Below are 23,906 nucleotides of genomic sequence, written 5' to 3' on the forward strand. Positions count from 1 at the left end.
ATTTTAAAGAAAAAGGACCCGTGTCACGTTTTTCTATTATATATTATGTTTAACATTAATATTACTGCCTTTAAATTGGGACACAGCTTATAAGTCTATGGGATGCAAATAATTTCTATGGTGATTGGCTCGTTCAAATAATTCAACACATTCAGCCTCCATATTGTATAACTCACATTCATATTCAAGTGCTCCATCTCCTCCCCCTTATAATGTCTCTACAACACAGTTTTACAGTCCTTGTCGCCACAGAAATACTCATACTGATGTACAAGCTTCAAAACTGAAAACATTTTATAAATGTTGGCTAATTTGGCACTTTAAAAAAGATTGAATAGCATTTTTCCTAAACAATTTACAATGCATTGAAGCTATACATTTCCTGGGAATCAAACCAGTGATCTTTGCACTGCTAACACAATACAGTACTCTGGTATTACTACCATTTACAGTATTTCTGGCATAATTCTTCTGGTGAATAAGAGTTATTTCCTCGCAGTAAACAAAAGCATGCATAAATATGGCAGTTCTTGGTGCCGATAGATGACAGCGTGGTTTAGTCTGAATGGTTCTTACAAGTAGGCGGTGTCCCATGTTGACATAAGAGAGGGCATCACCCTGAGCTATCCCTCTGGAAGAATCGACAGGAAAACACCAAACGTTTGGGTGTGCATAAACATGAGTCACAAAACGCCAGTTTAGAACTAGAACTGGAAGATGTTGGTTCATTGGTTGCTTCCAGTAGACAGAACAACACCAAACGTTGTATTACAAAGTTAATCAAATGAGTCAGATGCAATTAAAGACGCAATCTGTAACTTTTTGCGTAACTGAACATGTGCATAAAACACTGTTGAAATCTGATGGAGACGTCAAATTTATGTCATTTGAATTCAACACACATAAAGATAAGTATGTAAAGTAACCTGCAATTCGATGTTTCAAACAGAGATGGCGATGTAGAGGCATATGTTATGCTCAAACTACAGCTTTATAAAGTTCTAATTGTTTCATTCATCACATCAAACAAAAGCAAATCAGAGCGAGAGGCAAGTTTAACAAGCTTTGTTCTCATGTTAACTGTCAGAAGCAGCATAGCACCTCCAAAGCAGCGAAGGACGGCACTTGATTTGCAGTACACCTTTTGAAAGTCGTAGACAGTTTTTCTTTGCGAATCTTCATCGAGAAGCAGCAGCACGCTTCATAGCCAACATCTGTGCTCGAATCTGAATCGGTTTTGTGCATCTCTAATTAATACGTCACTGACAAGACACTGAGGCGGTCGGCGAAAAAATGCGTCGTAACCTTGTTATGCTCGTAGAATGGAGCTACGAGTGGGAGCTCGCCGTGTTGTGTTGTGACGTATCGTTTCTGGCCACTGTCTGCATGTGGAAGGGCGAGACTGCGAAACATTGTGATGTGACAAAGCGAAGGAAAAAAACGAAAGAGATGGTGTGGGAGGATTTGAGGGGGCGGTATGGTGACAGGGGCATCATTATCCTAAACAAACCGTAAGTGTGGGAGTGTATGAGAGAGGGGGAGGAACAGCGCGTGTGTGTACTCACGCCTCACTCAGATGAGAATATTCCGATCTCCACTGCAAACACTTTGTGCATCCAAGGACATCATAAAGGAAAGCGCTATGCTTGCCCAGGCTCAAGCACGAGTGAGTGACTATGTTGATAAAATATGCGAGCGAATGTGCGGCTTTTAACGCAAGAGAGAGAGAAATATACGAGAAAACAGCGAAGAATGAAGTGAGGGGTAGAAATGCAGGAGCGCGTGTAGGCGGAAACCATTTACAGTCTGTCTCGAAATAAACCCCCACGGCTCGCTCACCGAGAAAACACAGTCACACAGGACCACAAATTGCCCACAAGAAATTTTATGTTCCACTCAACCACCAGGACATTTACTAACCATAACAAAGATGAAACTATTTGTCCTTTAAAGACAAGCATCATGTTTTAGCCTAGCATTGAGACGAGTAAAGAAACCCTGTTATTATCTCGGATGGGTTGTGCTGGAGGGCATCGGTGGCATAAATGACTAGTTTACCATATCACAGAGAGCAGAACTAAATGCATTGATGCTTTGCACTAAAGTCAGACTGAACTACAGTGTGTGTGGCCTGTTCTCATGAGCAGGTGGAGTTGACTCACAAGAGGGCATCACCATGAGATACGCCTCTGGTAAAAGTCAAATGACGTTCGGGTGAGGAACAAAAAGTATGTTTGGATGAGACAAAGGCATACAATGATCATTTTGATTATTATATTTAATCAAATGTAGCTAAACTGTAGTTTTAATATTGTGCAAAAGCAATAAGCCACTCAACCATCTATGTCAAGGTCTTTAATCTAGCAAGAAGCACATGTGTGTGTACTGTACTAGTGTTGTAGTACTCGAGACCGGACTCAAAGACCATTTTTTGATGTGTCAGTCTCAACTGTCTTTGGTCTCGGTCTTGTCTTGGTCTCGGACTTAGTGGTCTCAGGATTTTATTTCAAGACCGGTAAAGACCACACAACTGTGGGAGTTGCACTAAATTACTGGTGCATTGTCTGATTTATGTGTTAACATCATTCATGTGATTGGATGTAAAACTTCTGGCTTTAAAAGCATTCACCACTTGTTCCTTATTTGATTCTTCTGTTACTTTTGTTACAGAGAAGAATGGGGGGTTGTCTTAAAGACAAATTAAAAGTGTGTAATTTTACTCTTACTTGAGTAAACTTCTAATAGAAAATCTGTACTTTTACTTCGTTACATAACTTACATTGCGTGACGTTCCTTCGTTCCTTCATTTTAAAATATGCTTTTTAAAACGCGTTGTTTATTTCAAGGTTGTCGTCTCTTTTTACGGGCATTCCCGAGTGATCGATTCTTTTGAGTCGATTCTTTTGAAAGCATTAATTGAACAATGGGCAAAACCATTTGAATAGGCTAATGAATCAGTTCAAATGATTTGTTCAGTTCGCAGCACGATCTGAATCATCTGAAGCAGGATTACTCACTCCTCGTAGCGCGAAACTTAAGAACACGCAGAACACAAAGAGCGTTGGATGAAGTGGATATTAATCTATATCTATACAATCAAAACTGCAAATGTGTCATATTGTTTGCCAGCAATGATAAATGCCCGCCATATGCGCGCACCCGCGCGACCTGTTCGTCAGACACAGCAACATGTGCGTTACCTGTCAGACACAGAGACGTGGGCTTGCAGAAATATACATTTGAAGAACAGAAGGAAGAAAACTTGTTGATGGGCGTGTGGTTCACTGTTTACTGTTTGATTACAAGTAAGAGCATTTCACAACACACACGTGACACAACAAGAGAAAACATGAGCTTTGTTCAAAAATGTGTATTTCATTTAAGAGAGCACTGCAGATGATCTAGATCATCATCATGTGAAATGCTCTGAGTTTAGTTCATGCTTTAGTTTGACATGGACTATTAATCTAAATAAGTTGTGTAAACTACATTGACATCAGGACTAGATGAAATGTACAGAAATGCTCGTCTCTTCTGTGTTTGTCTATTCTTTAGTCTCTCTAGTATATTGCAAAGATATCTGCTTATGATAATTAAAAATATTGATAAAAATGTAATATTAAAATATTGGCGTTAATATTAATTTTATGTAGTAGGCCTATATAATCAGATACAAAGTAACTAAGTAACTAGCTACTCGAGTAGTTTTTTCATTGCATACTTTTTTACTTTTACTCAAGTTATTTTTAAAATAGTGACTTTTACTTTTACTTGAGTAACAATTTCTCTAGTTACTTGTACTTTTACTTGAGTAAAGATTTTGGCTACTCTACCCACCTCTGGGTATTTACCATTTTTTATGTTGAGTTGATGGAATTTTTACCTGCACAAAAATTGTAATATGTTACAGTAAGTGGGTGATAACACATGGAACATAAAACATCCTACCCACCTTACTTCTATTATTATTTTATTATGACTTTTTAGTGTTTTGTGGATCTTTTGAATGAATTTTGGGAGTGCTGGTCTTGGTCTCGACTCAGCCTCGGCCTTCCTTGGTCTTGTCTTAGTCTCGGCCCCTCAAAGTCTTGGTCTTGTCTTGGTCTTGACACCCTTTGGTCTCGATCTTGTCTTGGTCTCGGTTTTAGTGGTCTCGACTACAACACTACTGTGTACCACAAATCTGTCTTTATGAAACAATTTATGGAAATATATTGAAAAATAAAATGCAGTACATTAAAGTATAGTGTGGGGGACGATATTCTCTATTGTCAGATCGTTCTATCGCCAGCCTGTTGATCGCCGATACACGATAGTATCGAGGGGCGGGGATTTGTGGACAAAAAAAACAGAAGCTAACGTGACTAGAAAACTTGATGCCCGTGTGCGCTGTTATTACTTGACTGGCAAACGGGAACAACTCGAGAGCTGGTTTTAAACCCTCACGCGCAAAGCAATTCCTGCAAGGAAAAGCCCAAGCTGCTCGCATTACTAGCACTCTCATGCACGGAAAACTCAAAACCTGCACATTATAAACTCTCTCTGGCACGAGGAAAAGCCAGAGTTGCGCGCATTACACCGGCGCATGCATTATAAGCTATCTTGCATGAAGAAATGCGCAATGAGCGCTTGTAATATTACTTTGCAACATTCATTGCCAAACGGCCAATTATGGTCTAAGGGACCAGCTATCACCAGAATGTCTTCCTATCGTCTATTACAGTAAATAATAAATTTCCATATATTGAAACCAAGTGCTTATATTTTTAAATATATGAAAGCACCAATACCTTATGTGTTATTCAATATATAGTAATATGTCAATGATGTATTATTCTAGATGTTTTCTAATATAACTGAAATGATATTATATTAAATTATAATTCATTACATTATATTAAAATGAATATATTGGCAGTTAATACTGTATATAGGAATATACATTTTCTTTGCATAAGGGTACAATGTAGAATGGATTACTTTCTACTATGCAGTACATTGTGTATTGCCTACTTACATTTTAAATATTGCAGAAACTGTGTACATGCGTAATGTTGTGTAATGCTATTATGCAACATTCCAAAGCAAAGCATGCTACATTTTTGTCATATGATCTCATTATGTTCTTTCACTTTTCCTTGTGCAATGACATATTGACATTTAATGAATAAAAAAATGAAAGAAATAAAGCATTTAAAGAGAAAACATAACTTCCTGGAACCATCTGGAGACTCCATGAATCACGTGACATGATAAAATTTTGAACTTCCATTGGCGCAACTCTCTAAATGGCTCTGACCCGAACAAGCTAATCAGTGTCTTCAGGATTACCAAAGCTACACACAGGTGAGGTTTTTCATGGTTGGAGCTAAATTCTGCAGGACCCCATACCCGTTGCCCGTATTCATTTCCTCCAATATGTTTTTGAACGCTTAAATCCAAGTGACCACACCTTAACACAGCTCATGTAGATCTTTCTTCCTACAAAGTTTAGTTCTACTTCAACATCACACACCTGAGACAGCTAATGAAGGTCTTTGGGTTCACTCGAAAATGACAGTCAGGTGCGTAAGTGCAGGCTTGAAACTGCAGGAAGTTCGATATCCAGGATTTAGATCCTCTACTCTAATGCATACAGCACTCACTTTAATTCTGGAGTAATGAATGACACACACACACACACACACATCTATTATTCAAAGCACAATGACTCATTATGTGACACTGCTGATGAACGACACAAACCACACCTGTCCATTATCTACACGTTTTACAATGATGCATTATGCAATGATGCTGCAAACAGCCAACAAAGTATTTATCAATATACAGTTAAATACAAATACAAACAACATACATCACATTTGAAACAATATAGTTCGGTTTAAGATTAATATCATGATAACCACAGCGTCTCCTAAAATAAAACAATGGTAACGTAGTATAAGTGATTTGTATTAAAAAACAAAATTAAAATGACAATAATATTGGTGCAGGAACAGCTAGAAACTTCTTACACTGTTTGAAGGAGCCCCCGTGATTTTCAGTGTGACAGCAATTACGGTATCTTAGAGGAAACTGTGGTTACCATGGTAACAATTCGGTAAGAGTTGGCATCAGCCACCAGTGTCAGCAAAAAAAAAGTCTCATGCATCTCATACGGTTTAAAGAAGACTCTACATGAGATTTACAGCTGTAACTGTCATTTTGTTGTGAACCATGATACGTTTTTGTAAAAGGCTCGTTTACAGTCGGCGTATAAAATGTAACTCGAGAGAACTGCATTGTGTCGGACATCTAGAGAGGTACGAGGCATCCGTCACCGAGGCTGTGATTGACAGATCTCGATGTGATTCACTCTCATCGTGACAGCATAAGCGAAAGACAGAGACGTGGATAGAGTGGGATTCAACTCCTAATAGCTTTTACCAGTTCAGATGAGTGGTGAACCACGCAGTTGATTGCTTTAGGTACGAGGCTGTTTGCTCTGACTCGGTCCAGGAAACTCCCCGTAGAAATGAAATTATGTAGGCTAGACGCTGCTTTCATGTCATGTACAGCACTGGTGTACAGAGCCCCCCTGAATGCAGGGGTCCCCCGGGAGAATACCAGCCAATTAAATTCACATCTGAAGCAGCATACTGTATACACTTAGAGTAAGAAGACTTATAACACTTCGGTGACAGAGAAATGTTTCTCATTATCTGAAGGTGCATGCTTAAAGGGACAGTTCATCCAAAAGCTAAAATTCTGTCATGATTTACTCACCCTCAAGTTGTTCCAAACCTGTATAAATTTATTTGTTCTGTTGAACACAAAGAAAGACATTTGGAAGAATGTTAGCAGCTGAAATTGCTGGGGAATCATTGACTACCAGGAAATATAATTGTATATATTTTTTGTATGTTTAACACAAAAGCTATTTTGAGGAATTTAGGAAAGCAAAAGGTTTTAGGGCACCTTTGACTACCATTGTAATTTTGAATCCTACAGTAGTCAATGATGCCCCAGAAATGTCAGTTGCTATCATTCTTCCAAATATCTTTCTTTGTGTTCAACCGAGTAATTTTCATTTTTGGGTGAACTGTATGGGATTGCTTTTGTGCCAATAAGAATGAACGCAAACTTTTAAAAAACGAACAAAAATATACAATGAGAAAGAAAAAAAACACTTTGATAATGAAAACAATAAACTCAGTTGCAAGAATGTGACATGATTTCTTAACAATTTTCTAAGTTTCGTTTTTGCAAATAATAGTTTTGAATTCGCTGCTAGATTTTTCATTTGCGCTTTCCGAGTTTTCGTTTACGCTTCTCAATTTTTCGTTCGCCTTTCTGGCACAAATCTCACGTGTAGGCAGGACTTATGGCCGCTTTACGCTGATTGGCTAGTGAGTTTTTGATTGACAGCTCCCTGACAAGGAAGTCGATACTGAAGACAGTACAGTGCAACGAATCTTAGAGAACGATCTGCATGCTGTTATCTTTATTGTTTGTACTTAAAACTACTTTCTTATTTAGTTAGTATATTAGTAATTGGTATTTGAAGTTGGTAAATCATGCGCGGTGTGGATCCAAGCGTCCTCCTCATCCTCAGGTAAATGAATGTAATTCAGATAATAAAGAAAATCGCTAAAAGTTGTATTCCTGTACAGTAGCAATTCTGTCTTTACTTAGCTCGTTCATTGTGTGCTTTATACTTTCTGTCAGGTATTATTTTATGGACTGTAAGATTATTTTCTTAAAAAGGAACGAACAACTTGCATTATAACATCCAATAAAGACATGTTACAGATTATTGGGTTGTGAGAAATTAAAGTGCTAAATGAAAACATTGCTGCATAGTTACTGTACAGAGATTAAAACTTTTAGCGATTTTATTATCTCGGTTACATAAATGTACCTGAGGGTGACTTGTGTCCAGCTGAGGAGGAGGATGACGATGTCGCTCTTGCAAACAGTCTCCTTTTAAAGAATTAAGTCCACTTATAAGTCAAGTACTGTATCTTTCTTTTTAAACTCATGGTGAATGTACAGTATTATACCCCTTTCTTTACATTCACAGAAAGTACACCTCATAAAACACTACCAATACATTCAAATGACATTTATGTTTTTTAAACGCTACAACAAAACACATTCATAAGGTGACACAATTAGAGGCCTTTAGAATGTTTTATTCATTTAGTCTGCCTCTTGCAAACATCAATTTCATTATGTATTTACACACCTACATAAAACAGGTTAAAGAAAAGCAGAAGAGAGACTTCTTAAACTATAAACAAACATTTAAAGATAGAAACAATACATAAAATGCCACCACGATTATAATGTATAAATTAGAAATATGAACTTGAAACATAACACTCTATGTCCTCAAAACTCACTAGGCATCTCGTTTTCCTGATATCATTGTAATTATAAATTATAGACTGCTGTCTTGACGGCCTCTAAACACACGTAAAGTTGCATGTGAATATGGCTATCTATCCTGTCTTTACTCGACGTTGGCTTGTTGTTACGGCGTGATAGAGCCTGGAAGCGTGTCCTACTTTTAAGTGCGTGAAAGTTGGCAACCCTGCTAATATACTAACAAAATAAGAAAGTAATTTAAGTACAAACACTAAAACAATACTATACAGAAAACCGCAAGCAGATTGCTCTCTAATCCGCTGCACTGTCTTCAGTTTCGACTTCCTGGTCAGGGAGCTGTCAATCCAAATCTCACTAACCAATGAGAGTAAAGTGGCCATAAATCCCGCCCACACGTGAGCATTGTGCCAGAAAGGCGAACGAAAAATTGAGAAGCGTAAACGAAAACTCGGAAAGCGCAAATGAAAAATCTAGCAGCGAATTCAAAACTATTATTTGCAAAAACGAAACTTAAAAAATTGTTAAGAAATCATGTCACATTCTTGCAACTGAGTTTATTGTTTTCATTATCAAAGTGTTTTTTTTCTTTCTCATTGTATATTTTTGTTCGTTTTTTAAAAGTTTTGCATTCTTATTGGCACAAAAGGAATCCCATAGAACTGTACCTTTAAATGTCTAAAATGAGTATCGTAGACAAAAGTATAATTATGCCCACTTTTTATCCCCATTTCAAATTAAAATTTTGTCTGATTATTGAAAATGAAATGATTTTGACTAAATAATGAAAAAAGAACAGCCAATAAGAGCACAGAATACTGAATTGGAACTCCTTCAATGTTGTTTAAAAAGCATCTCAGGGTGAGATAAAATGACAAGAGAATATTTTAGACATAAATTCTAGACAAAAAGTGAATAAATGTATTTACACTGGAATTATAATTGAAATACTGAGTGATGATTCTCACACACAACTGGCAAAAAACAAAGACTGCGGTGAAGTTCGTAAACAGCCAGATTTAAACTTTTGACAAAAAGATAAAAATGAAACATCTCATTGGAGTATAGAACACCGCAGAGATATAAGTTTGTCTTCACTATTATTATACCCTCACTACAAACTTTCACACAAATCACTGCTCACGGGCACAGTTTCACTGTTCGCAGTTTCCCATCGACTAACAGTCATTAGAAACCAAAAATATCCTCAAGAAAAGTCACCTGGGGCCCATTTTTACTCTGACAGTGGGGTGGATGTGAAGTTTAGTCCGTGCCCAAAAGGGCTGAAAGTTCAGGATGAGAGAGATGTGTACCACAAATACAGGCAAGTCATTGCAGTGTCTCCAGTCAAACCCCATCAGCAAACAAACATCTTTTAACCACACACACACTCAGACATCTCTAGCAGAACAAAGAACCGACCACCAGTTCTGAACGAAACTCCTGTAGCAAGCGAAATAATATTTCAAGACGCTGAAAAAGGAAATGTTCCAGCACTCAAACTAGCTCGGCTTTTTAAACGGATCATAAATGATGCATCGGTGAGTTTCCGTGCCGCGTAGCAGATGGATTCCCGAACACCGCTGACAGCCCTTTGACTTCATTTCCCTCACAAACTCCAGAAATTGAGTTGGTGAAATAAGGAATTATTTATGCCGACACACAAACCAACTCTGAAATGCGTCCGATTTAAAAAGTAAAAAGCTTCTCATGGGTACAAATCGACAGCGGAACTGACATTTGTGTTTAATGAAAGCAGCGTCGGTACTTTACAGAGCATCTGGATCCATTAGTGTGTGTTTTGTGGTGTCATAACAGATCAAGCCACGCCACTTGCTTCTCCCGAGACAGCTCGTGAGGGGGCGGAGCTAACGCAACAATGAGACTCACCCAAATCTTTCGATCCCTGACTTTCACTGGCCAGCTCGCCCATTCTCACCAGCGCGTCAAAATAACCTTTCGCTGCAAACGTCACACCTGCAAAATAGAGGAAAGAGCAAAGTTAGGGAAAAATGTGTCACAAATCTATAGTGGGGTAAGATGAGCCAGGGGGTAAGTTGATCCACCCACTGTGTGTCAGCGACGGAACACTTTTGTTGTCATTTCACCATACATTTTGGAATCACCCGTTATTTCTGCCAGAATGTGAAAATGTGAAGCACATGGGAAAATTGGACAGCATAAATTGACTTTAAAAACTGTTTTTGGCTTGTCAAAGTAAGATTTTTGCATATCAGTTGTAATGGCTGGTACATCAGAGCAAATGTATCCAGGTCTAAAAATATTTATGATGCATGTTGTGATTTACCAAAATATTTAACCATGCAAATAATTTGGCTAAATAGTAGCGTGAATTTGTAATCTAGCTAGTTTTTTCCATAGTGGCACCTATGGGTTAAATTGAACCAGTGCCGACACTGTAACCTGTATAGTTTCAATGAAATATCACATAACTTTCTAGTTATAGCTAGTACTTTAGTATAGGCTACTTAGTTTATGGACAATGTACACCAAAGTACACTTTTATTCTCTGATTACAATAAGAAAAGCATTTTACACCTGATTCTACTCGTACAGTATACGGTATATCTTTCCAACTTAATTCACTAATGGCCTAACATGTTTGGCATTAAAAAGCACTATAATGCCAAGAATCTACATAAACAGACATAGTGAGAGCAGAAATTCAATTATTTTTAATCAACAAACTCTCTGTTTAGTCTGTTTTTGGAAGGTTACAACTATGGTGTTTCACAAGACAAGTTATTTCAGAAATGCAAACCGAAAGATATTGCAAATTAAAGATATAGAAATGTAAAGTTTATTTGGTTATTTTTTGTTTAAGTGAGCTTAAAAAAAACTATAAGTATTTGTAAGGAAAAATAATGATTTAATTACTTTTTTAGACGATAAATCTTTAAAAACATGGTCTTTATTCAAATTCAGTTGCATGCTCAGTATATCCCCGTATGGTTCAACTTACCCCCTGACTCGGATCAACTTACCCCTATCATGGGGCAAACTGAGCAACAGAAGCACTTTTTTTATAAGAAGCCATATGTCACAGATGTGTTCTAATAATTTAGATTGATAGGAAACAACAGATTAAATACTTACTTATGCCTCATTTTGTTTCATCTTGAGGACCACATAAGTAAAAAATGGCTCATCTTACCCCACTCCCCCCCATCTATAGCAGTGATACTTCAATGACCAAATGCCCATGAGGAAGATGCTCGGCTGTGTACACTGATGTCAATACAGCTGGGTAATGAGCAGAAAAAAAAAATGGAAGAGTCCGTCGCACAACAGGAAGCACAATCGGTTTTACAGGAAACACATTTAGATTCAGCCTCCTGTGACAACGGAAATTTGGCCTTTTTTAACCAGACCAGCCCAGCTGTCTCCCTCCACAGTTTCCCAATCCCATGCCTCATTACTGTCTTAATATGTCAACTTCGGTGTAAAGAATAAACAGAATATCATTATCTCAAAACAACTCTCGCCGGCCTCTGTGTGTGTGTGTGCGGGAGAGACAATGTGCGAGATTTTCCCTTTTGAACACTGGCTGCTCTAGGTTGGTTTTAACCGAGCGGTAACCTCGGTTAACTCTCTCGGTCACTCTCATGAAACCAACGAGGAAGTGACTTAAACTCCAATTCATTGACTGGCCGCTAGAGACCGGCTCCAAAACAGAGCAGAATCTCATTGAGCCCCATGTTAATATGCCCAACTTTAAAGAAGAAAAAAACATGTTAACAGCCTGGTGCAAAAAAAAATGATTAGCTAATAATGATAGCTAATTTTGCCCTTCATGACAACTGTGAGGGGGTGAATTTAAATGATATTAAACCTTTAAATTCTGCCTAATAAAGGGCGTGGCAAATTGAGTGACAGGTGGCTTCACCAACCAGGAACATCAGCTCCACCCACGTCCCTCCTTTTTGCCCATTTTCGATTAACCGGGAGTGATGCGTGGTGACGCACTGCCCAAGATGGCAACGACAGGCTCCGCCCACTTATGGCTTCAGAATTGCTCTTCACAAACCTACGGGTGACGTCACGGACACTGCGTCCATGTTTTATACAGTCTATGGTTTTAACTAGTTATGTGATGGTCTAACTGAACCAGACCAGGGTCCTGCACTCCATTAAGTTAACAGGGAACACATGTGCTGATAAATGTATAAAAGCATTTAATGGGTAAAAGCATCTACAAAATACATAACTGTAAATCTATGAATCCTGGGAACAGCAAACCAGATGCATTCTCATTTACATTCACAAATTTGGCAGACACTTATCCAAATCGACAAACGGTTTTACATTTTTATCATCTGCACGCTCCCCCTGGGAGTTGAACCCATGACTTTGGTGTTGCTAGCGTCATGTTCTACCAGTTGCTGTTGCTATGCTGGACTTTGCAGCAGTGTTAGCAGAACACATTGAATAGAGCAGTGGAGAGGAACAGCCTGACCCACTCCACTCAAAAACAGGGCGCGCCTGATCTTTCCTAACAGAAATGCTCTTTGGTTTAACATATTTCAGAGGTCTGAGGTCACTGTCCATGACTGAATAAAGTTCTTAACATGAAACTAACACGTAATCTCTGCTCAATACTTATCATAGAATGAACATGACAGAATCAAGTAAACCCAAAAAGATGTCTATATGTCAAAACAACTTGTTTGAATAACTTATGAAAGGTTGATGAAAGGTTGATGAAATAATTCAAAAATGTTCATTCTACACTAGTGGTTTGGTAACCATGGTTTTTGTGGCAAAGGTGTAGTAATCAATTTTTTTTGGTGGATTGATAACTATTCTACTACAGTAACCATGGTTTTTAGGGTTTTAACTGTAGTAAACCCATGGTTGATATAAGGTCGATTTAAAATTGTTGGGTCAAAAAGGTATAAACCTAGCTCTTGGGTTAGATCAACCCAGAAAATGTTTATAGTTAACTCAACAAATAGGTTAAAACAACCCAGCATTTTGGGGTTAAACAACCCAGCGTATATTAAAGGGGTAGTTCACCCCAAAATGAAAATTCCAAACATGTCTTTGTTATGATGAACACAGAGAAAGATATTTGGACGAATGCTAGTAACCAAACAGTTCTTGGACCCCATCGACTACCATAGTGGGGAAAATCACAATGGTAGTCAAAAGTGCCCCAGAGCTGTTTGCTCTCCTACATTCTAAAATATCTTCTTTTGTGTTCAACAGAACAAAAAATGATTTCCCTACTATGTTAGTCATTCCATTCCAAGAACTGTTTGGTCTACAAGCATTCTTCTCAATGTCTTTCTCTGTGTTCATCAGAGCAAAGAAATGTATGCAGATTTGGAACAACTCGAGGGTGAGTAAACGATGACAGAATTTTTATTTTTGGGTGAACGGCTCCTTTAAATTACAACCCAACGGTTGGGTTTTCACATTTTCACTGCATGTCCTTTACACTATGTAGAATGGTTTTATGTAGAAAAATCTGATATGCTGATATGTATCCTTCACTGGCTCTGTACAACCCTCACAGAGAGTGCCGAAAGCAGGCAAGGTGTAATTGGATAGCCGTCTGCTATTCTTTATTCAATCAGAAATCAATCTGGACCTTCATCTGCATCTGCCGAGTGTGTGGAAAACCATGCTCAGCTTTGGGCATGAGCAGAGGCCACCAAAATCAATTGAGCAAACAATTGATCAGGTGGACCAGCTGTGGCTCTGATTAAGTAAGGGAAGATAGAAAGAGCAGACTGTTGCTCTCCTGTAGGGCCGTGAGTGTATGTGCACATTGTTCATTGATTTTATTTTGAGGTGAGATTATGCAGAACTACACCTCACAGATGAGACCAACACCTACATGTTCTTCCTAAATTTTATATTGTTTTTCCTTTCTCATCTGAAGTCTTCAGAGTTGGATGGGCTGGTGAAGAAACCGATAGATTTGTGGATGCATTGGCTTAACATGACTTGGGGATGGAGAGGCTGGTACTGTGAATGTTTTCATCCTGCAACATTTGTTATTCAGCAATAACGCTGTGCTGTACCTGAATCTTCAATACGACCACACATTTTATTTTATGTTAGCTGCGAGTTTGCAGTCTGTCCTCAATGAGGTACTATAAGAAAGATTGCCTTTTCTTTTTGAAGTCCAACTCGAAATAAACCAAGAATTATTAACCGTGTACTTGAGTTTTATTACGGTTTGTTCACAAAACAAAACGCAGTTAAAAATACAGATACTAAATCCAGAACACAGTTTGTATACACTTGTACCAATTATTGTTCGGTGCGATTCCTCAAAGCATTCAAGAAAATATTGAGGAATCGTTACAACCCGTACAGTTCTCGTCCCTATACCTTTAAAACTCTCTGTCTTTACTCCATGGCATAACATACTGCTCTTAGTGAATTCATCCGTCTTTCTCTGCCCGAGGCTCTGAAACAAATCAGCAAGAACAATACCAGTCAGAAATAATAAATGGTGGAAGAGAGCTTTGCTGACTTTGTGTCTGAGTGATTTCATTTCCTAAAAACACGGGACAGGGCGGTGAAGGCATGGCCTGAGAGCAAAAGAGGATTGTTGTTAATTCTGGTGGGCTTAGAAGCCTGGGGTCTCCCACCAGACCCCCGTTTCCACCACCACGGGGAAGTCAGTTATGAAACAATCCTGTTTTTCCACTCTGTATCTACCCTACAAAACTGACAAACTACTCTTCACACAACAGCTGTGTAATTTGTTTCGCAACTATTTCCTACCTATGGACAGCATCCGGAAGCATATGGACCCCTGTGCCCAAGGATAAGAGTCTTCAACAGATCCTTAAAGCAGCAGTCCGCAAGTTTTTTGGAGTAAAAATGAGCTAAAACCAATTATTGAGCAAGTACATGAAAGAACGGTGTTTAAAACTGTGTCACTACCCTTGCTGGATTCACCACGGAACGCTTGTAATAATGGTTTGTAATTTGCCCTGTCGGGTCGACTTTTCCGGAGATCCTTATTTGGTGTCTTTCGTCTGTGCGTCATTTTGTCACATTCGTACACAGAAGGAAGAGGATCCGGCTGCTAGCCAGCGTGTGGATGCTGCGAGTTACAGGCGGTTTATAGCGCGTACTAACAACTGTTGTACTTTTACTTTTAAACGCCAAGCAGTGTTGACATCTGGGGATACATCATTTGCGAAAAACAAGAAAGAACGAACTGAAGACGGTTTACAAAGAAACAGGGAATGTGATCGGACTCGTGCGAAAATTAATATTGGCAAGGCATTTCAAAGGTGGCGGGAACTCCGTGATCTGAAAGGATTGTAAACGGATGCAGACATGGCTTTATTTCTTCTTAACAGGTAAGACACATTTTTAATATTTCAATAGATAACACAGAAACCGTAGCGCACTTGTTGTGTTAATATAGATGGGTACAGTTTCATCGGTTGTTCTTTCTCTCTTTGTTATGTTCATTATGATAAATGTCATTTAAGCCCTATTCGCCAGGGATTAGTATTATCTGGGGACCTCGTGTGATTTAGAAATGACCTCCCCACATCTGTATTTCATTAGCACGGACAAGTGAAGCCTGTAATTTTACTCAAATTTACGGACTTATATCCCGGATATGATGGCAAGGCTTTGCATATAGTATATATAGTTGTATGATGTACAATGATTTATAACCGTGCCTGACAGCATTTGAGACCCGTGTTCGGGGATCTTCTGTCCGGTTCGCGTTACAGGAGTTTCCATGAGAAATAACAAAATGACCCAGCACCCGAAATAATATCAAAACACTTCAACACAGCCTCCATATGCACTATTTGTGTCTGTTTATGTTCTTATTTGTTTCGTGTTATATCATCTGCCATGTTATCTGTGTTTATTATGCGCTACTGATGTACAGTGAAGATTCTCACCGCTGCACTGTCACAGGCCACGACTCAAAACATCAGACTCATCCGCGCAGTTGAGCAGTGCCGAATCACAACTCACGCAAAGAAATATCTCCGCACATCACCTGCAGTAGCAATTACAAACTGAGATGGCGACAAAGAGGCCAATCCTACGGACTGCCGCTTTAATACTCGAAAGAATCAAGAGCAATCTGTCTCTAAGACTCTAAGACACATAAACACCCCCCCAAACCGGGAAATGGGACTTCTGGGTAGTCTCAGTGTCCTGTGACTCTAAGACACATGCCTACCCGTCACCGTGAAGGTTTTACAGGCACTGTCCGCTCGAGGCTGTCGACGCAAGATTACATTTGCGAAAACCCAACGCGCGCATCGCCGGCCGATTGTCTGGCTTTCATCAGTCACCGACCGCACAAAGCCTTCAAAGTGGTCTGATTGTTCCTCTGTCTAATGGCTAAATATCAAATCATCAGCGAGGCAGGGCACATTATCTCCTCTTTAAATGCCTTCATCAATTGAGTGTTTGTTCAGCCCATCTGAGCTCAGGAGGTGTCATGGGCTGTGCGAGCGGCGATAAGGCTGTGTGGCCATCTGAATGACAGGGTGACAAATATTGTCATCTTCTTCAAATGAAGCACCGTTAATGGCGAACGGGAAGGCGTGGAGGGTTTGGATAGCTGCCTGGACACCTGATGACAGAAGGACATGGCTGGAGATGTAATTTGGAGGTACTTACTGGAGAGAGCCTTCTCATAGTTCTTCCCCATGGCGATGAAATTCCGCAAACAGGGGTTGAACTGCTCCATGATGGTCTGAAAGAGAATAGAAGATTGGGTTATCAGCATAAACTTGCATGGGTCATTGGCAGACCAACATGGTAGATGATAGCATCAGATTGTCTCTAAACTTTTTTAAAGGGGTCATAAATTGAGAAATTAAAATTTTCTCATTTGAAGGTACAAGTTTTTAAACTCAAAACTTTAGTCAGAGGGCTGTTATTGAAATCAAGCTGCCCAAAAGCATTGTGTCAGATTTTGTTTCAGTATGACATAGTGCAACAAAAGACCGCATCTGGAGAAGTTCAACGCCTACTCCTACATTATTGGGAGGCACAGAGATGATATATTTTGTATGCAAAACCCAGAAGCGACTTCCGGTTCCATCGCTCCAAAGTCTATGGGTTTTTTTTAATAGGTTTTTGGTAAATCGCCGAAATAAGGTCTGTGGTAAACAAAACCTCTAAATATTTTCACGTTTTATTCTATGACATAAAACATACCAATTATAACCCTCTTGGGATTTTTTAAAGCCTTATTGCGTCTTAAAAACGGCGGTTGCTAACAAGTTGCTAAAAGCGACATCTTCCTTTGAAGGGAACGTTAGACGTCATCGTGCATATAAAGCTCACAAATAATGCAACATGAGCACAAATCTCTTAAAACGTAGATGCGGATTCATTTTCGGTGCAATTATTCAACTGGGAACACATTTTTAATAAAGTTTGAAAGAGTTTTCGGAGGCTTGGTGGTGGTGACGTTGATATCGGGCGACCATAGTTATAGTCTGTTTATAGCATCGTGTTAGCTTTTTACTTCTGTCGATTGTATTTCTAAACGTTTAACGTTTTGTTTTGTTAATTTGTAAAGTTTATCTTGATAGACAAAACGTGTAAACATCATAAACCTCTGTTAATCACTGAGCTTATTTTTTGCGATCTTCCAAAAGTCTATGGGAAAAATGCATTGGCTTTCGGTCGAGGGAACCAGCGCGATGCTTACTTCTGGGTTAGCCTACAAAAATAAGTCATCCCTGAGGTACTGGATTGGTTCTTTAGCTCTGCCCACAAATGTGTGCATGTACATTTACCAGACGCTTTTATCCAAAGCGACTTTCATTGCATTATACTACACACTTGTTCCACAAGTGGACATCAAAAAACATTATAAAAGTGTCATGAAATGCGGTTGTTTTTTTTAATACATTTAGCATAATTCTGTACATTTCTCCTAACATCATATGAAAAAATATATAATTAGGTACTCCACTTTCTAATAAAACTAGTTTACCGAGAAAGACTTGCTGGTAAAGCAAACAACAACGCACTTCCTTTAAAGGCACGACAAATGATGGCGATCACATCTGCTGATCTGAGGACCACTCTACTCATATAAACACAAACACAGCATGTTTCCATTTTCATCCATGCAAAAACTGTCCACAGCATCATCCCTCTTTCGCACCAACCACCGTTCCACGCTGCATTAAACAGAGTGTGATTTTTCTGGTGGGAGGTAAGCAGACATTCGTTCTGATGGAAGTGAGGTGGAGCGCTAGCGAAGCACTTTGACATTTTGTTTTATCCTTTGAGACTGTGTTTAGAAGATGAGAGAAAGTGAAAGCATTACAGTATATTAGGAGTCATGTGTTAGGACTTAACGAACATATTGTGCTCCTAAAGTGTTAGTGTGCGACTAGGGCTTATTACACTGTCAGACAGCATATGCGTTTAAGGAAGGGCTGCTACGTCTGGCGTTTGTGAGAGCAGCGTCGATGTAGCGCCGGTAAATCATCTCGAAGCTAGAGCAACCAAAATAAACACTTTACTGCCATGCCGTAATCCTTCGGTGATGCTCACTCGAGCGGGCATCTGTCATATCACCCACAGCATCATCCACTTCCCCTTCAGGGCTTCCACCAATTAGAGCAGCCTCAGTCTGCCAGGGCCTTAAGGTTAACAAAGTCCTGAAGCTGACAGCCAGCACATCACCACTGCCAAACCCTGCATTCTTCCTCTCTAATTCACCATGGATAACTACATACCCAAATTCTAATAACTGCACAGGAAACTCATGACCATTCCTTCACATAGGACAACTGAAAACAGTATTCTACAGCAAACATACATATGGTTACATCTCGGACCGTACAGTTCACATTCTTCTAGTATGTGCTATTGTGCTTAAAGTCCCCCTGTGGTAAAAATCGGTCAACACTATCGTTGAGTATTTTCTCAGTTTACCAAAGACAGTCTCAAAAATGCAGTTTAAATACGCCCCTCTTCTCTATGTCACAAAAAGAGCCATTGCGAGAGAGAGTCGCGTCAGCTCCGTTGACTCCAATGGAACAGTTTTTTCACAGCAATGAGCGGTTCGTGGAGCCTCTCAATGGTTCCCGGAAGTTACTAGTAATGCATGGAGCTGCGGCTAAACAGACCAACTGAGGTAAACTTTTAACAAACTAAAGAAGTCGTTTAATGAATAAAAAAGTTAAAAAGAAAGAATTTTTTTTAAGAAAAGACAACTTCCTGGAACTATCTGAAGGCTCCATGAATCACGTGACGCACTACATTTTTGAACTTCCGTTGTCACAGCTCTCTCTCTCAATGGCTCTGGTCACAAATATGTTGTGACCAATCACGTCACACAGTTGACTGAGTGGATCAAATAGTCCCAGAGCAGCTGAGAGAGAGCCACGTCAACTCCGTTCACATAAATGGAAGGCTTTTTTACAGCAATGACAGTTCATGGAGCCTCTCAGTAGTTCGCAGAGTTACTAGAAATGCAGTTTCAGTAGAACAGACAGACTGAGATGAACTTTTAAGATGTTTAAGGATGTAAGACGGTTAAAAAATAAAAGATCACAAAAATTAGAAGACAACCCCTAACTTTCTTGAACTCTACATTAATCATGTGACATTTGCACATTTTGAACTTCCGTTGTCACGACTCTCTCTCTCAACAGCTCTGAGAAGTCAGAGCATTGGCATATTCAAGAATCCTCCTTTACTAAATGAAGCAATAATTGCAATGAAGCAAGAATGAGTTACATTCAAGCGATTTAAAGAGCATGAAGATATTACTTTCACAAAATTGACTACCATAGTAGGAAAACTAAAGTAGGAAACGAAATTAAAATGTAAAATGTTGCCTTAGCAAAAAACTAAAATACAATTAAGCTGAGGCACTAACATTATTAATGAAATATAAATTAAAAACTCAAATAAAATAAATCAGAGCAAAAAAAGCAATTGACAAAAGCAAAAAACAAAATTGCTAAATTAACATGAAAACTAACAGTATAAAAATAAAAGCTAATCGAAAATAACAGCACAGCATAAATATGTGCACGCCGTACAGACACTCTTGACTTTGTATCAATTTTATCCTTAAAGTGTATGTAGGCAACGCATTAAGTTAAAACCTTTTCGGCTGCCTGGAATGGAAGACATATTTGGGCTGACTCCACCAAACTGATTTGGGTCAGATATTAATAGTTATACACCAAGCTACGTTAAGAAGCACTGACAAAAAGTAAATATTTCATTAAACCATCAAAAATATAAATGTTTGTGAGTTCTCAAACACACTTTTTTTCTGTGACAGTGAGACAAGAGCATGTATGCCTTGGGCTTCAGAGGCCCGACGTGACGTCACAGGTCACCTTTCTGTTTCTATCTCTGGGCAGCTCTAAAAGTGGGACTGCACCTGACTGTGAGAAAGATGAAGCAGAGACACTAACTCCATTAAATGAAGGACAAAAATACACATTTATTAAACACTAGCATATTCTTTATATTTATGCTTTTCATGCCTTAATTGCAAGCTTTGGCACAGCATAGAGACAGTCAAAGGGATACTTCACCAAAAAATTAAAATTCTGTCATCATTTACTCACCTTAGAGTTGTTCCAAATCTGTTTAAATGTCTTTGTTCTGATGAACACAGAGAAAGATATTTGGAAGAATGCTTATAACCAGACAGATTTTGCCCCCCATTGACTAGCATAGTAGGAAAAAATACAATGTAGTCAAAAGTGCCCCAGAACTGTTTGCTGTCCAACATTCTTCAAAATATCTTTATTGTTCGACAGAACAAAAAAAGATTAAGTATTTTTTCCAACTACGGGAGTCAATGGGGGGGCGAGATCTGTTCGGTTATAAGCATTCTTCCAAATATCTTTCTGTGTTTATCAGAACAAAGACATTTATACAGATTTGGAACAACTCGAAGGTGAGTAATGATGACAGAATTTTCATTTTTGGCCCAACTATCCCTTCAAGTCACGTCCATGTTATTCGTATATTACTTTTGACAATAAATAATGTTTTAAAACAGCTTCAATTAAACTCATGAGATGAGATGGTGAGATATACATGGTGAGCTATACCACTCTCTCCTCTGAAGGATGAAAGACTTTCTCAAGGGTTTTTTCATCTTTCTTTACCTACCCTCTGACACGCTCTCCTCTCCTTCTTTATTGCCTCTGCAACCCCTCCATAACGCCTTACCGGCATAACTCAATAAAAAGACCCCGGCAACATCCTTGTAATGTGTGAGGGCATGGAAATGAGAAAGAGAGAGAACTCGGGAGTACAATGAAGAGAGGTGGAGATGCGAAGAGCCAGGCGCCACATGTGGGTGGTTTACATAACGGTTAGGCGAGACCAGGTCTGGGCATGTGGCACTCCTGCCACACAGCATTTTAAGGCACCATAGACACCGTTTTTGAGATAATCCATACATCAAAATGCGACATCACATGTACATCATCACATTGGAAAAAGCAATGCCAGAATGACTGAGGATGAGCCCATTAATTTTTTATAAAAAATCCATAAAATTTAAATTTACCTGAGTACTGTACTTAAGTACACTTTTTGAGTATCTGTACTTTACTTGAGTATTATTTTTTCCGAGTACTTGTACTTTAACTTCACTACATTTGAAAGACAAATATCATACTTTTTACTCCACTACATTTATAAAAAGGTCCAAAAGTAGAAAATGGTTTCTATGCAGCGGGGTTTCCTGTGTACGCAATTTATCTGGCTTGCAATCTGCCAGGACCTTTTACTGTTGCCAAGTATTTCAGTTTTTCTAAGATCGCGGTTTTCCGGCAAGCTTTGAATGGCCATTTGGCAGATTTTTTTACGCAAATCTGGCAACTCTGGGATCTTCCCCGCTAAACTAAAGTAAACGTAGGCGCCGCTACACCATTCATCGCACCATTGATCATCTGTGAGTTACGATCAGTCAAAGATCGTAGAAACATTGTCATGAAAATGATCGGCATAACGGCTAAACGGTAAATAAGCATCACATACACCTTGAGCTGCGCGTGCGTGTTAACTTCTGATCTGCTGCTATATCATTTAAAGCGATTTGGAGAATGAATGATGTTTTTACTGAAGTAACTATAGTTGAAGTATTCCTGTTGAAATAAAAACAACAGAACCCTGCCCAAAATACAACATAACATGTAATGATTTAATGGTTATAATGGGAATTGTACTATGGATACTTGTTGTCTACTTGTATGTGATGGATTCTATTGGTGGGATGGTAAATCCTATTGGAATAAAACCCAAAACACACTACAAAGAGGAATTTCATTTAAAAATCTCATTCTAATTCAAAAATTCATTGGTTTTTTTCTGCAGGGATGGTATTTGCAGTAAAACCACAGTATCCACATATTTACCATTTTCTATATATAGGAACCATACTGCAATTAATAATCTTTAGTAAAATCCACAGCAACTAAAAATACCATAGTTTCATTATAGCTATAGTTCATGTTTGTAGTTAAATGATGGTAATACAAATGGTAATAAATACAACAAACACATGCATTCACTTTACTATTTACAAGAACCTTACTACTTACTGGTAAATTGCTGCTAAAACTGGTGAAGGGAATATACAAAACAAAAGAACACTGCTCATAAATACATATAGGCCTAGGGGGCTAATGAGGATAATTAGGCTAAATGATCATACAGGATTATATCTAAACTAAACATATATGCGCTAAACATATAAAGCTCTTAAAGGAGTTGCTCACTGCAAAATTTGCCCCCATTGACATTCCATAGTAGGAATAAAAACTACTATGGAAAGTCAATGGGGGCAAATTTTGAAGTGAACTAATCCTTTATACCACTGATACTGTGAGTTACTCAGTGTGTTCAGTAGGTTGCTTCAGAGGCATAAGGTATAGACAATAAAACAATGCACAACTGACATAAAGGAAATTTACTTTTAATACTTGAGTACTTTTAAAAGCACGTACTTCTGTACTTTTACTCAAGTAAGAATCTGTCTTTAAAACTTTTACTTGTAGTGGAGTAATATTTGACCAGTAGTATCTGTACTTTCACTCAAGTAAGGAAGTTGTGTACTTCGTCCACCTCTGGCAATTATTAATATCATTCAGCTTCTGTTCTACTAAACAAACTTCAGCAGTTCTTTGCTAACGTTGTTGTTGTTAATGCTAGGCACATTTAGCAAGATGTAAAGCTAGCACCCTGTTCTCATGAATCACATGTGTCAAGAGCCAAGTGAGGTCAGAAGGAGTGGCCAGGGTTTTGGATGGTTTCTTTTCTATATTCTGTCAGCGTTGCTAATTTTATCATCCCAGTCCTCGTGTGCTACATATGCCAGCCTAATTGAGAGAACTATTTGGAATACGAGGCCAACATACGCTTTGTGTCTAAGAGCTTGGTTATTCCGGACTATCGGTAAAGGGGACGCGTGCAACACCTTCACTTCAGTGACAAGGCATGAAAACGATGACAAAAGCTGTGACAGAAAAGCGAGCATACGTTTGGTTAAAGTTTAAATCGGC

The 23,906-nt window shown here is 38.7% G+C and overlaps 1 protein-coding gene across 8 annotated transcripts in view; it reads right to left on the minus strand.

Annotated features, from left to right (window-relative positions):
- Positions 1-23,906, minus strand: part of baiap2a (BAR/IMD domain containing adaptor protein 2a) — an 82,940-nt gene that overhangs the window by 39,221 nt on the left and 19,813 nt on the right. For all 8 annotated transcript variants that reach the window (XM_057347252.1, XM_057347259.1, XM_057347257.1 and 5 more), the window contains exons 2-3: positions 17,017-17,092; positions 10,261-10,347 (exon numbers count right to left, since the gene is read on the minus strand). In XM_057347252.1, the coding sequence (XP_057203235.1) occupies positions 10,261-10,347; positions 17,017-17,092 (163 nt within the window). The remainder of the gene's footprint in view (positions 1-10,260; positions 10,348-17,016; positions 17,093-23,906) is intronic.

Source organism: Triplophysa rosa, linkage group LG11 (assembly GCF_024868665.1).
Source record: "Triplophysa rosa linkage group LG11, Trosa_1v2, whole genome shotgun sequence".
In the NCBI taxonomy this organism is placed as follows: Eukaryota; Metazoa; Chordata; class Actinopteri; order Cypriniformes; family Nemacheilidae; genus Triplophysa; species Triplophysa rosa.